The sequence below is a fragment of the Triturus cristatus genome, chromosome 4_1 (genome assembly GCF_964204655.1).
Source record: "Triturus cristatus chromosome 4_1, aTriCri1.1, whole genome shotgun sequence".
In the NCBI taxonomy this organism is placed as follows: Eukaryota; Metazoa; Chordata; class Amphibia; order Caudata; family Salamandridae; genus Triturus; species Triturus cristatus.
The window spans coordinates 667002068-667016668 of record NC_140585.1 but is presented as its reverse complement, the minus strand read 5'-3'; the positions used below and the strand labels follow the sequence as shown (position 1 = coordinate 667016668).

Sequence of the window (14601 nt, the reverse complement as noted above, 5' to 3'; positions counted from 1 at the left end):
TGCCCTTTGTACACATGGGACACAGTATAAACTATGCCTACAGGATTTTCTTTGCTTTCAGTGTATACACAGATATTACCCACGTTAGAGCAATGTGTGTGTCTTTTCTTTAGATTGTAGTACTTGACTGTTATTGATGCACTATGCTTCTGTGGGGACAGTGACTTCACACCAATTTGAGTTATCCACTATTTAGCTGACTACATGTTATCTAAAAATACAACATTCAGGTCCTGTGTAATAGAGGACCAAATTTATAAACTCAATGATTGCCATATTACACATTGCACCTCACATAGTAATATTATTCTAGGGAAATGATCATTTAACTTTATTTTTATAATACTATTTGAAAAAGATTCTTATTCCAGATGAAGAAATGTTCATTTGAAAGAGTGTCGACCACATTTCTCTATAAAGGGAATCTCTAAACAAAGGGGCCTATTCAAAAACTGAATTTTGTAATATTTAATGTAGTACCCAGAATAGTACTACCCATGTACTAAAACTTTTATTTACAAACCTCTGGCCGGAGCCCTCTGCCTCTGCATCTCTTATCTTTTAGGTGCAGAAAGCAACACCATGGTGGTGAAGATCTCCGAACACATTAATGTACTTTTCAGTAGTATTTATGCAAGGGACAATGGGTAGAGGCTGGAAAATTGGAAATCCTTACTACTAACTGGTAGGTTTTTAGGGGCAATACAAACACACACAAAAAATTTAGTAACATCATTGCAATTCACAAACTGCACTTCTAAAGTTACTACAGCCCTAAAGGTGTCAAAACAGGTGTAAATTTACTCCAGCCTAGCCTTAGAGTAGGTCAAGCACCACACAATACCACTAGCAATAACTGCATCTCACTCACCTAGAAAATAATGGAGGCAGGGAACTAAAATATTATCCATATCTATTTTATTATTTTGATCATTTAAAAAAAATATATATATATATATTTGATAATGAACTTAAATGAAAAAATATAATTCAACTTTTATTTAAAAGAATTAAAAGAATTTCAAAGTATTAAACACATAACTTTTAATAAATTGTACTACATATTCAATAAATATGAAGTGGTTTGTGAGGGGGGGGAAGTGGTTTTTACAGATATTCAATCCACTCAAGTTTCCTGCTTTATCCAGATCACACAAAGGGTTGCTAAGGATATGTGGCCATCTATACCTGCCACCATGCCCCTTCACACTTACACGTAACAAAGAGAGACTAACATAAAGGATGAAATGTTTAATAATTCAGTTCAAAGCATGAAATAAAGTATAAAAATTGCACTTTATTATGTCAATAAAAGATGAAGAGACACCAGAACTGCTACCTCATAGTTAGCCTTTAGATGACAGAAAAAACTATTGCCTTTGTAAAAAAAAAAAAAATAGATAGCCCTAACATGTGCTCAAAACCTTAAAATGGAATTTGTCCAGATGCAAATGGGCTTCTCACACCATTGTGCTACCTATGCCCAATCCATATAGGTCTAATCAGTGCTACAATGTTGGAACGCCAGACATAATGCAGCTGAAAGTAATAATGACTCAATAATGTCAATAGAGTACTACATTTCGAATAAAAGTCTGACTCTGAATAGGGAACCAGAAATTCCACTGCACCCAGCTGTAAACATGGGCATGATAGAATGTGTAGTGGAATAAATACACCGGTTCTGTAGGTGCTCAACCCTTATTTAATATACCAGTCATGGTGCCTCGAGTTTAATTAAGGGCTAAAAAAAAACCCTACCTCATCCTACCATTAAGGATCACATTAACAAAGCTTGCAGAGGCAAATGTGAAACGAGAAACGCCAAAGTCCCCATGTAAAGTTGGGCACAATCACTCATTAAGGGTACACATAAACATTCACTCTGTGCCTTTCAGTCTTCATCCTAAAGTAACTAGGAAACATACAGTCTAGTGAGATAACATCCATTCTCTACAATCTATTGTGGGCAGAGGGAACCCCTTTCGAACTTCAAATAATAGTGCCGAAAAATCAGAGGAGAAGACTTGAGGCCAAAGGAAAGTATTCAGAACTGCCAGTGGTGTGGTCCAACCGCACATCTGAGGAGCTTCTGAGAAACCCCATCCATGGAGATCGATTTTTCTTAAAACAAAAAGCTGGAGAGACCAAAGGAATCACCTGCTGTGCATTTTATTTAGTTTTGAAGTAAATAGTCCATATATATTGGTTCTGGAAACAAAGGTCTACAATCATACGAAATTCGCCTGAGACTTTCTTGACCAAGATGACCCCAGAGTAGCAAACCAAGCCCCTCTCCTGAGAAGGTACCTGGATTATGGCCCCTTTCTCTTGCAAGAAGGCAATTAGGGCCCTTTTCTTAACCACCTCGGGCCCCTGGATCTGGATAAAATGAGGCTCTTTAAACTCTTAAGAACTTTGTGACACTGTTTGGATTATCCACTTGTCACAAATCGACGTTCTCCGAATTTCCTGAAAGACAAGGAGATGGCCCCCCCTAAAGGAGCTAGGGAGGGTGCAGTTTAGTCAGGAGCATTGATTAGAACACCCTTTCACAGTTGTTGGATGGGAAGTACCAGAGACCTAAGAAGGCGTGCGTTGAAATGGAGAATTGTTCTGCTGAAAATCTTTTCAACGTCGCCTGTACAAATCAGACCTTTTTCTGCCAGATACCAGATCTTTTATTTTGGCTGGAAAGGTTGGACATGCTTCTGGCTCTTAAATGATTTTTTGAGGACCTCTTCCAACTCATCACCCAGCTGCCGATTATCAGCAAAAAGGCATCCTCAACAAGCAGTTCATTTGAGCCGCATCTACCTTTCTATTTTGCAAGTGGAAATGACATCCAGCCATCACCGAACTTTCTGAAGCAATTGCAGATGCCTTCAAATTATTGAAAGTGATATCAGAAAGGAACTTTGCCTGGACTTACATGCAGCCCAATAACTGTAAACAATCCTCACCTTCTTGGATTGCTGAGGAGAGAGATTGGAAATCCTTAATGACGGGGAAGTGTACAACGCATACATTTCAGATTGTAAAGAGAGGCTGAGACTTGCATAAGCCCTTCTAAGAGCCCCCTCTACCTCCTTATCTACAGGATTAGCCAAGGTGACATCTCCAGTAAGTAAAGAAGGTTTTCCAGTCAGATTAGTGAAGAGAGGGTCAAGAGTTAGAACTTGTGGCAACTCAGTCTCTCCGTGTGCAAGAGTATAAAGTAGGTACCGAACCCTTTCCAGAACTCTCCATTCACATTTCAAAAGATTATGGATGTCAGGAACTACTGCCACCTTAGGGACTGTAGGTCTTTGGAATCACCCGAACCAGTCTCCACTCGTACAGGGCTGATCTACATCCTGGGAAAGCTGGAGATTAGATGACAGGTAGGAGATGTCAGGTTGCAAGTCTTCTTTCGCAATATATTTCCCTCTGGAAGTAGAATCTGTGGGAAAAACAACCTCCTCCTCATCATAATCAGGGGAAGCCCAAGACAAAACAGATGACGGGGGGACACTTACCAAAAAGAGTCCTCTGAAGATTTCTGAGAAATAGCTGAGGCAATCTTGTCAAGCTGTCTGTTGTAGACATCTGATAATTTCTTCACCAATCCTGAAGAAGCGCCTCAGACATAGAGGGACCATGATCATCCTCTCGAACATTATGAGGGCATTTATCAGAAGAGACATGCTTTGTCTTTTGCGAGTGCTTCCCATGGTGATCATTGACATATATGGATATTTTCAGCTGCCTCTTTGTCCCTTTGCTAGGTACAAAGAGGCAGCTGCAAATATCCATGGACGTCAATTCACCAAATTGCCTGGGGTAGCATCATGACATCCCATGCCATTTGATGTTTACTTTCACTCTCACACCCATGCTAACACATACACACACACATTCACACACTGTCTCACACTCTCACCTGCAAGCATGCACACAATATACATGTAATATCTTTTTTTGGCTTACCTCAGCTGACAGGGAGAGTAATTTTCCAGTTAACTGTACTTCATTTTTTATTACAGTAATAGTGAATAATATATTATTCACACTTGAATAGAGAGGCAATAAAATTTGAAAAGAGTATACAAAGAATGGTTCTTGGGCCTTCAATCTTGAAGTCGAATCTTGCTTTATTGTTTCAATTCACACAAGTGCAGCCAACGTGTTTCACCTTCAAAAAGGCTTCATCAGGGCTAAGAGGTACCAGAAGGGGTACACCACATAGAGTCTATTGAGCTGTACCTCTAATTGTTATGAATTCATCCATACAAAGTCCTTTAACTTCGACTAGTCACACCTCTTGTCCTGCTACTAAAATAAGTAAATGCGTATTAAGGTAACTTCGACTAGTCACACCTCATGTCCTGGTTCTAAAATAAGTAAATGCGTATTAAGTTTTCGTGTCTCAATCTAAAGGAGTTGGCAGGTTTGCCACATCAAGTCGCCTCCTTGAAACCTCTATGATAGGAGAGTTGGGCGCAAGAAGCAGGCCGTATAATGGCCCGGGGACCCCCTTTCATCTCCACCTCGTTCGTCCTGCTACCCAAACTCGTTCGTGTTTTACAAAGTAAAAGTCAGGTAGCTTTACAAGGGTGATAAGGGAATTGAAGGAGCACACTCACTCCATTAGTAAGGAATGGGGCGAGGTTCAGAAGAAGATGAGGAGGTAATTATTGCAAAGTTCAGGATTACTGCAATTTATTCCCTTGATAATTCCCCATTTTCGATCCATCTCTCACACAGAACTTTTACTAGGATTCCCCTGGCAAAATGGTTGGCATTTTAGAAACAGGGGAAATGTGTATTCCTCTCAGCAGTCATTTGTGTTGTACAGGCTGAATGACGATTACCTCCATACTTGTAGTGAAACACATTATGCTTCAACACTGATTGTTTCACTTCCCTTTTTTCCTCAACTACACATTTATTGTTAAACCATCCATGACCCGTGTAATGTTTATATCTTCGATTACTCACATTATTTTGAATGTGACAAACATCTTAGTTATTGTCTCATATTATTTTCACCAGCTCAGCTCTTTCATATCTCTAGATCTTTTGTAATTCTTATCATACTTCTGGAGTGTTCTCTGCCACCATCGATTTGTTAGCTTCACAGTTTACACAAAGTTATGAATGTTATTGTCTTAGTCATACACAGATGTGTTGAAGAAAATATTTGATTTTATATATTACTTTATGTTCCTCTGCATGCATATTCTAATTCGTCAGAAAGCTCTTTTTTATAATGGCGTTCATCAAGATGTAGGCACCGCAAAAGTACATTTCTGTCCTAATTTCATACTTTTGCCTGAATCAGAAAGGTAAAGATACAGTTTTGTGTAAGCTTACTCTTTTTCAGTATCAGCAAACTAACGATTTAATAGTAAAAAAAAAAAGAAAATAGGCCATCCCAATCTTTTTATGTGTGCAGTTCTCCACCCGACTGCTGAATCTCCGCAGTAGTAAAGTTACTATTAAATTGTTTGTTTTTGAATACAGAAAAAGAGTAGACTTACGCAGAAGTTTACCTTTGTGAACCAGGCACATTGAATATACATTATTTGTAGAGAGTTGTTTAAGACAACAAAATAGGATTAAGCAAAGTTAGCTAGTGTTGTGTTCTGTTTCATGTGTTTACATCCTAAATATTTCGTTGACATTTTTTTTCTCCTTGATGCTTCTGAGCTTATATTTGTTTGTCATAAATAGAACTTCTGACTTTTCTTGGCAGCCTCTGACAGGATTCCTGTCCAATGGTCCTGGCCTCCGGTACAAAGTCAGCTGGCGTCAGAAAGATTTTGATGATGAGTGGACATCGGTCACTGTTGCAAATGTTTCCAAGTATATCATGTCCGGCACGCCAACCTTTGTTCCCTATGAGATCAAAGTCCAGGCTGTGAATGAACTTGGACCCGGTCCCAATCCTGAAGTGGTCATTGGACATTCTGGAGAAGACTGTAAGAATGGCTTATTGCTTCAACTACTAACACAAAAATGATAAAAATGTAACTAGTGCCAGAGTATCATAACAAATGCCTTGTTTATACATCAGTCACAAATAACCAGCAACATTGCTGGATAATGCTTATGTCCATTCTAGTACTACAGCATTTAAACACACTCTAGAACCCCATTTCTTTTTCACAAGGTGCCATAAAATATATGCCTTTTACATTTATTATGCGTCTTGCATAAACATAACTTTCCCTTATATGAAACTTCAGCAGTTGGAAAATCAGACCTTCGACTGTTAAGGCTGAAGTAGGTAGGTATACATTCTCCTTAACAGTCCACAAGATAGCTCTACAATTTGTCTAGATTTGGTGGGAGCTCATTGGTTAAATACACAATAAGTTTTCAATGTTTTTAAAATTGTAGCTGTCCACGCATAGGCGGAGAATAGTGGGGCAAAACAACCCACTCAAGAGTACTTTGTTTTGGGGGAATGCTTAATTACTTTGTTGGCAAATGTATATTTTTTGCAAACAATGATAGACTTTATTTTTGTGTTTACATTGTCATGAGAACTGTTGTTGCAGTACTCACATCCGATGATATTCTCAATTCAATGCACCTTATCAAAAGAATGAGCGTCTTTGCAAAGATTGGTATAAAATTCAGAAGCCGATGTCCAAAGAACAGTATAGCTAAAGGGGTCTGTTGCTGGCAATGCTTTCTTGACTATACCCATGTAAAGCACTGCCTTGAAGACCTGGAGATCGGGGCTTTGCACATTAGAATCTGGAAATGCATCACTGACATCGAGGGAGCTCCAAATGTCCAATTTTACAAACAGTCCTTAAGGTCTACTGTCTTCCACATTTTAAATTACCTTTCTGCTTGGCATAATTCTTTATTACAGTGAGCATGTAGCTCATTTGTGCCGCTGCCTCTGCTTCATTGACCACTGCGTTGTATTTCTTGTAAGAGAGTAATGCAATACGAGTTCATCTACTGTAGAATAAATGTGCCTCTGAGCAGTGACTTAAAATGAGTGTGGGTGCAGTAGACCAGAGTGGTACATTGAAGACACAATTTCCCAGTTCAAGAGACAGGGACAATTCCATGCTTGCATTTCAAAGATGTCTATTTATTTAATTTCATGTAACATCCTTGTGGAAAGTAATTGATGTTGTGCTTGAGTGATCAAAGTTGTCTTTGATTGCAGCGTCTAGGTGTGTAGTGGCGGAAGAGGAGTGAGAGGCATCTTCCAATTACATCTTCCCTGTTTGTCCTGTTAAAGTCTGGAAAGGGATTAAGGCATTGACCCTTCCTCCTTGACCTCCTTTTCACTTAAACCCACAACTTAACCCCTTCTGTTTAATTCATATGAAATACTCATAATGTTCTTTCCACAGCATCACCTTTCTGCCAGCTCCGACCCAGACGCTGCCACCATGTTCCTAAGAGATTAAACTTGTTGAGTACTATCCAGGCACTGGACCCATGTGCCTTGCCACTCTGTCACTCCTAGATGGGATTGCAGATATTTTGCCTTGGCTGTCTGTCTCCAGTGCATGTCTGTGAGCTGCTCCTCTGTTGCTCATGGGTGAAACATATAAATCCTTTACTACAGCTGTTGGTCTCCTAAGCATGCCTTGAGTTGCACTTTTGTGGCTCTTAGATGGCCTCTACACAAGCACATTCCTTTGAGTTGCTCTTCTGTCACGGTGATGTCATCAGTGATGTCACTGACCATGTCATGAGTGATGTAATATGTGACGTCATCAGCAGTGCATTGCGGGGGCGCAAGTTATAGTTAGCTGAACTAACTATAACAGGGGAATTTCAATGGTTTTGTACGAGGGAAATGTCCAGCTAACTATAACACCCCTGAAACCTATGGTTTTTTCAGTGAATTTCTAAGGTTTTTTAAATGCCAATTCCTAACTATAACGCCCCTGAAACCTTTGGTTTTTTCAGTGAATTTCAATGGTTTTTTAAATGCCGATTCCTAACTATAACGTGCATGAAACCTATGGTTGTTTCAGTGAATTTCAAAGGTTTTTTAAATGCTAATTCCTATCTATAACGTATCTCTGAAGATATCATGAAAAGCATTATTTTTTAAAAGTAGGGTGCACATTAGTTTTGTGGAAAAGCATCTTTGTGATTGGTTAAGAAAAAGCAGTTTCAACGTAGAGTACATATCATAGGATAAAATTTGCTCAGCTCAACCACACCTGCTACTTGCATTTGGAAGGCACTGTTCGAACTTAAAACAATCGTCAAATTTTAACCTGCACGTGTCATTAAATGTTCAAGAAAATGTTCCCTAAAAAATCATAACGTTTTAAAAAATTGATGAACTTTTAACCTGCACATGTTGTAGAATGTTCTAGAAAGTGTGTTGATAGAATACGTTGCACTTCTGACTTCTATGTGTTGTTGAATATTTAAAAAACGGTTCATATGGAAAATTAAAAAGAAACCAATAGAGAAGTTTTGAAACCTAAAAGAATCAAGTAACTATTCTAATTTATTCTTTACATGTATTTATGTGTGCAGCAACAAAATTATAGACACAACAGCAACAGGAAGAGGAAGAAGCAGGGAGTGGGGGGATGAGGGGAGATAGGCAGAATGGCACACATGCACAATTAAGTACAGCACAAGTATAGACAAACAATGGCCAAAATGAAACACACCAACAAGGAGCACAAGTCACACAACCCGCCAACATCACACCACTGAACGAGCATAGAAGTGAAAACCACGCTGCTTTCATACAGGATGTGTACAAAGGCCAGTCGTTGGTGTTGTGGTCATCATGGATGAGATGCCCAGCATGTGGCACATGGTCGAGTTCACTGTGTGTTATGTTGCCAAACGGCTGCTCCTCCCTCCCACGAGCCCCCACACTTTTGTACGGTGAGCTGTTGTATCTCGTGCACTCGTACGGCACGCCATTGTAATGCCGATTTGCGCATGTCCTGCTACATTCCAACAACAACACCACAGTGCCGTTTGGAGGTGGTACATGCCACTTTACAACATCGACTGCTGCGGCTCTTGTAACAGGCCACACCAGAACACAGAGACACACTTACCGCACTTCCTGTACACGGACATGTCCGTGACACCCCGTTCCCCTTGCCGGATAGGCACACCCCTCCACTGACCTGTGAACCCCAGACCAGCACACGTCAGTTGTGAATGCAGGAGGATGCGTATGTAGCTACACATCCAGGCTCACTGCCAACGCTGAGGTGACAGCACACTGTGATGTTGCAGGGCTCGTGCCTATCATGCTAAGACAATGACCACAGGGACACACTTACTAAGATGTGGGTTTGGGGGGCATTGGCGGTCCTGGAGTTGTTGAGATGAGTCTTCTGGCCCTCATGGGTATCCCTGTATCATGCTCATTGACTCTATGGCACCTGTGGGTGTTCTGGTGTGGCTCTTGGCTGTGTTCCCTTTCATGGTGCTGGTAGTTGTCCTGCTTAACACCAGCAGAAAGCAGGTGTAAAATCCCTGGTGCTAACGTGTTTTATCGCCGGAATTTGTTTCGCATTGCAATTAGTGTGAAAGTTGTGATGTGATTTTTTTCGTATGCAGAACAATATACGAACTGAGCAGTGTATCTTGTCAAGATCCAGCACCTGACGCACTATTCCCAATCAATATAAATACAATGAGATTTCTTAATAGATTTCGTGTGTACACTGTAAGTGCAGCCAATACCTCAGTGCATTAGAATACAGGATTTTAGTAGTTAGAATAAATCGCAAAGGTGCACCTCATGTCTTTTTGCACGGGAACGGCTACTCTCCATTTCATTATCAGCACTTTAACGGAAGTAAAGTTGAGATAAATCTAACACACTATTCAGAAGTTGGTGCAAACTACAGATATCACTAGTATTCCAGCGATAAGTGCCCCAAAATTTAACACCATGGTTGACTCCATCAAATAACAGTAATAAGAACAAGAAAGAGTCACACAGCAGTTAAGACAACAACCAAAAACATTATTAATTTTTGTTTTCAAACTTTATTTTTTATAATAATAAATATATAAACGATAAACTATTTTCAAACTTTATATTTTTATTAACATAAATATAAACAATAAACTAAGAAACAAAATGTAACAACAATAATACAAAACAACAAAGCAGAACACTCCTGTGGGAACCACGGATGTCGACGACAGACCTGGAAAATCAAAAAGATTGTTAAAAAAACAACAACACGGTATTCTTAACAAAATACCACAAGAAACAAATCACAGATATATAAAATGTATACAGCTAACAAAATTTTATAAGTTTAACTTACAAAAACTGTAAATGTTGCCGCTTTAAAATATTTACCGAATCTGAGGAATTTTTTTTTGCAGAAGGCACCACGCCACAACGTTTTTCATCAGTGGTGAAGAAATTTTTAATTTTTTCCAAGGGGCAAACAAAGACCAATGCCACCTTCTTCATTCGCAAGATTTGCCAAAGAGTTCTGTTACGAGGGGATCCTAACAAAAAATACTCGTGCGGCACAGCAAGTATGATGAAACACCTAAGGACCCTTCATCCAAACAATCTTGCACGAGAAGAGTGCAAACAGATGAGAAACACTCCTGTTCTGTATCTGTAAAAAAGAATCACAAATAAATGTATATTAATAACTTTGAAATTTATACTATTCCATTACTGTACAAACACATTTTATATAAAAACTGACTAAGAAACTATAGCCCTGAACCACAAGTATGACGATCGTTAAAACACTACATGCATAGTGCATACTACTTTGAAGCAGTTCATGCCCTAAAGCCTACCTCACTAAAAGACTACATGCTAACTGACTAAATGATTACAGTACTATAAGGAAGGAGACACACTGGGTGAGTGACAGGGTGTTTGCTAGAAGAGTATGAATACTAACTAGAGAATTGAAGGTGTGAAAGACAACTGTGTAGGTGATTAGAGGCCTGCATCAATACTGCATAGGCATTTAAAGCAGTCCATGTGCTAAGGCCTGGCTCACTGCATGACTACTTGGGTACTGACTGAATGATTAGAGTACAGCAAGGAGAGTGCCTAGGCGAATTTATAAGTGCTAGGATTTTCGCACAGGGAATGGATTAGTACTTGGTACTGAATGAGTCACTAGAGGAGTGCAACGGCAGTCACAAGTGCTGGACTGTATGGATACTGACTAGGAAATTGAACGTGTGAAAGACAAGTGTCTAGGTGGTCAGAAGACTGCATGCATAGTGCATAGAGGTTTGAAGCAGTCCATGTGCTAAGGCCTGGCTCAGTGTATGAATACTTAGGCACTGACTGAATGATTAGAGTACTGCAAAGATAGTATCTTGGTGAATTTATAAGTGTTTGGGTTTTAGCACAGTGAATGGATTAGTACATGGTGCTGAATGGGTCACTAGAGGACTGCAAAGGGAGTGACAGGGTATTTCCTGGAAGTGTATGGATACTGACTAGGGAATTGAAGGTGAAAAAGACAATTGTGTAGGTGGTTAGAGGACTGCATGCATAGTGGATAAGGGTTTGAAGCAGTCCATATACGAAGGCCTGGGTCACTGGATGAGTACTTGGGAACTGACTGAATGATTAGAGTGCTGCAAGGAGAGTGCCTGGGTGAATTTATTAGCGTTTGGCGCAGTGAATGGATTAGTACATGATGCTGAATGGGTCACTAGAGGAGTGCAAATGGAGTGACAGGGTGTTTGCTGGAAGTGAACGGATACTGACTGGGGAATTGAAGGTGTGAAAGACAAGTGTGTAGGTGCTTAGAGGACTGCATGCATAGTGGATAGGGGTTTGAAGAAGTCCATATGCTAAGACCTGGCTCTGTGCATGAATACTTAGGCAGTGACTGAATCATTAGAGTACTAGAAATAGAGTGTCTTGGTGAATTTATAAGTGTTTGGGTTTTGGCACAGTGAATGGATTAGTACATGATGTTGAATGGGTCTCTAGAGGACTGCAAAGGAAGTGACAGGATATTTCCTGGAAGTGTATGGATACTGACTAGGGAATTGAAGGTGTAAATGACAAGTGTATAGTATGTTAGAACACTACATGCATACTGCATAGACATTTGAAGCAGTCTATTTGGTACTTAGAAACTGACTAAATAATCAGACTACTTCTAGGACAGTGCTTAGATAAAACTTTAAAATTTTCAGTTCTGCTACAGTGAACAGAATAGTACATGGTACTGCACCTTAGTGTCAAACCCTGACTCATTTTATCAATGCATAAGCAAAGACTAGCTTCTAATGCTATTAAAACTTGACAACATGAGAGGTTTTAAATTAGTTATCTGTCAGCAAATACACAATGTTACCAAATGCCTCTCTCACAGTGGTTCTCAAATGCACACAGACTCACAGTGTGATTCTAGACAAGCACCACTATCCCTAGGAGTTTACCAAAACTCATTCACTACAGTGGAAGTGGTAAGCGAACTGCACACAATCTTCATATTTCAGGACTGCACTTTTATGTCAAAGCCTGACTCATATAATCAAAGCATAAGCAAAGACTGGCTTCTAATGCTACTAAAACTTCACAACATGACCGGTTTTAAAACAGTTATCTGTCAGTAAATACACGATGTTACCAAATGCTTCTCTCACAATCCTTACCCAAATGCACACAGACTCACAGTGTGATTTTAGACAAGCAACACTATCCTAGGAGTTTACCAAAACTCATTCACTACTGTGGAAGGAGTAAGGGGACTGCATACAATCTACATATTTAAGTACAGCACATCAGTGTCAAAGCATGACTTATTTAATCAACATATAAGCAAAGACTGGATTCTAATGCTACTAAAACTTCACAACATGACAGATTTTAAAACAGTTATCTGTCAGCAAATACATGATGTTACCAAATGCTTCTCTCACAGTGATCCCAAATACACACTAACTCACAGTGTGATTCTAGACAAGCACCACTATCCCTATGAGTTTACCAAAACTCATTCACTACAGTGCAAGTGGTAAGGGAACTGCACACAATCTACATATTTCACGACTGCAATTTACTGTTAATGCCTGACTCATTTAATGAAAGCATAAGCCATAACTGTCTTCTAATGCTACTAAAACTTGACAACCTGACTGGTTTTAAAACAGTTATCTGTCAGCAAATACACAATGTAACCAAATGCTTCTCTCACAGTGGTTCCCAAATGCACACAGACTCACTGTGTGATTCTAGACAAACAACACTATCCCTTGCACTATATCGAAACACATTTCTTCATCTAGAAGTAGTACTACATTTTAGTATAGAAACATAACATAACTCATTTCACAAATTCATAAACAATGACTGGTTTCTAATTCTACCAAAATATAAACACTGCACAGTTATCTGTCTACAAACACATGAAAAACACAAATGCCTATCACAGAAGGGTTTCTACATGCACACACGTTGTAGAGAAAAAAAGTACTCCCTGCACTTTAGCAGGAAAAATACATTATTCTGATTAAAATCAAAATAGTCTACATACATCCCCTCACAATTAAATAACTCATCTTTCAAGTTCTTTTGTAGATTAAGGAGTACATCAATCACTCACCATATTTTCTTTTACAGAATCTCTGCACTGTGCACCTCTCAGCAAAAGCAAAGAATGAAAAAGTTTCCCTTTCATTTTCCACACATATACATGTAAACATCAAATCACAATCCTTCGCACATAAACTCAAAAGCAAACACACATTTCTATTGGTTAAACATTTCAACCCTTTCCAACTGAAATACATTTCAACCCTTCCCCCAATCTGCCTTCTGCCTGTTACCATAGAAACAGCTCCTTGAACACTACACTGAGCTCACAGGTCACAAGTTCAGCACACAATGTTCCTACACAAGGCAGGAAGTGTGCTTGACTTTTCAACTTATCAGCTTATCATATATAATGTTCCTTACAATCTGTTTTTGTTAACCAATAACAATCATACCTTTAAAAAACAAAAATATACACCCTACCTTTCAGTGTAGAAAGTTGTCATACAACCAATGAATTCTTGTCGTTTTTCAAAAACGTTGCCGTAGATCCGCGCACCCACCGCGAGAGAATCCGTGCATCCAACGCGATAGGATGCGCGCACCGTGCGTGCATTTTGCCGCTTTTATTTTTTTTTTTAAATGGGGGACCACAGGAAGTCCTTCTGGGACCCCCTAAGCAGATCTAGAGGGTCAGAGTATTTCCACTCTGCCCCCTTTATATCTTTTACACACTTATTCCCCTTCCATCTTCAGCCTCGCTTCTACCGAGGCAGAAAATGGCCGCCAACAGTTCCTGGTTTCGAATGTAGAGAGACGCTCGACAGCCAATTAGCATTCAGCGCGCGATCGGGAAGGTGCACGCTCGGTTCGGGGAGGGTGCGCTTACGGTGCGGGTACGGTCCGCGGATCCTCCGCGGCCATAGATATCACTAACTTTTTTACCCTCATTTTCTCAGGAACTACTGAACAGATTCACACCAAATATGCAAAAGGCACGAGTCCGAACTGAGGACTACCTCTTTGCCAAATTTGGTGTCATTCCGTTCAGCGGTTCGGGCTCAGATTCTATGGGAAATCGCATGGGGAAAACGCGTTTTGGG

The 14601-nt window shown here is 39.7% G+C and overlaps 1 protein-coding gene across 16 annotated transcripts in view; it reads left to right on the top strand.

Moving 5' to 3' along the window:
- NRCAM (neuronal cell adhesion molecule) overlaps positions 1 to 14601 on the top strand; it is a 971555-nt gene that overhangs the window by 838445 nt on the left and 118509 nt on the right. For all 16 annotated transcript variants that reach the window (XM_085653084.1, XM_085653089.1, XM_085653092.1 and 13 more), the window contains one exon: positions 5738 to 5963. In XM_085653084.1, the coding sequence (XP_085509210.1) occupies positions 5738 to 5963 (226 nt within the window). The remainder of the gene's footprint in view (positions 1 to 5737; positions 5964 to 14601) is intronic.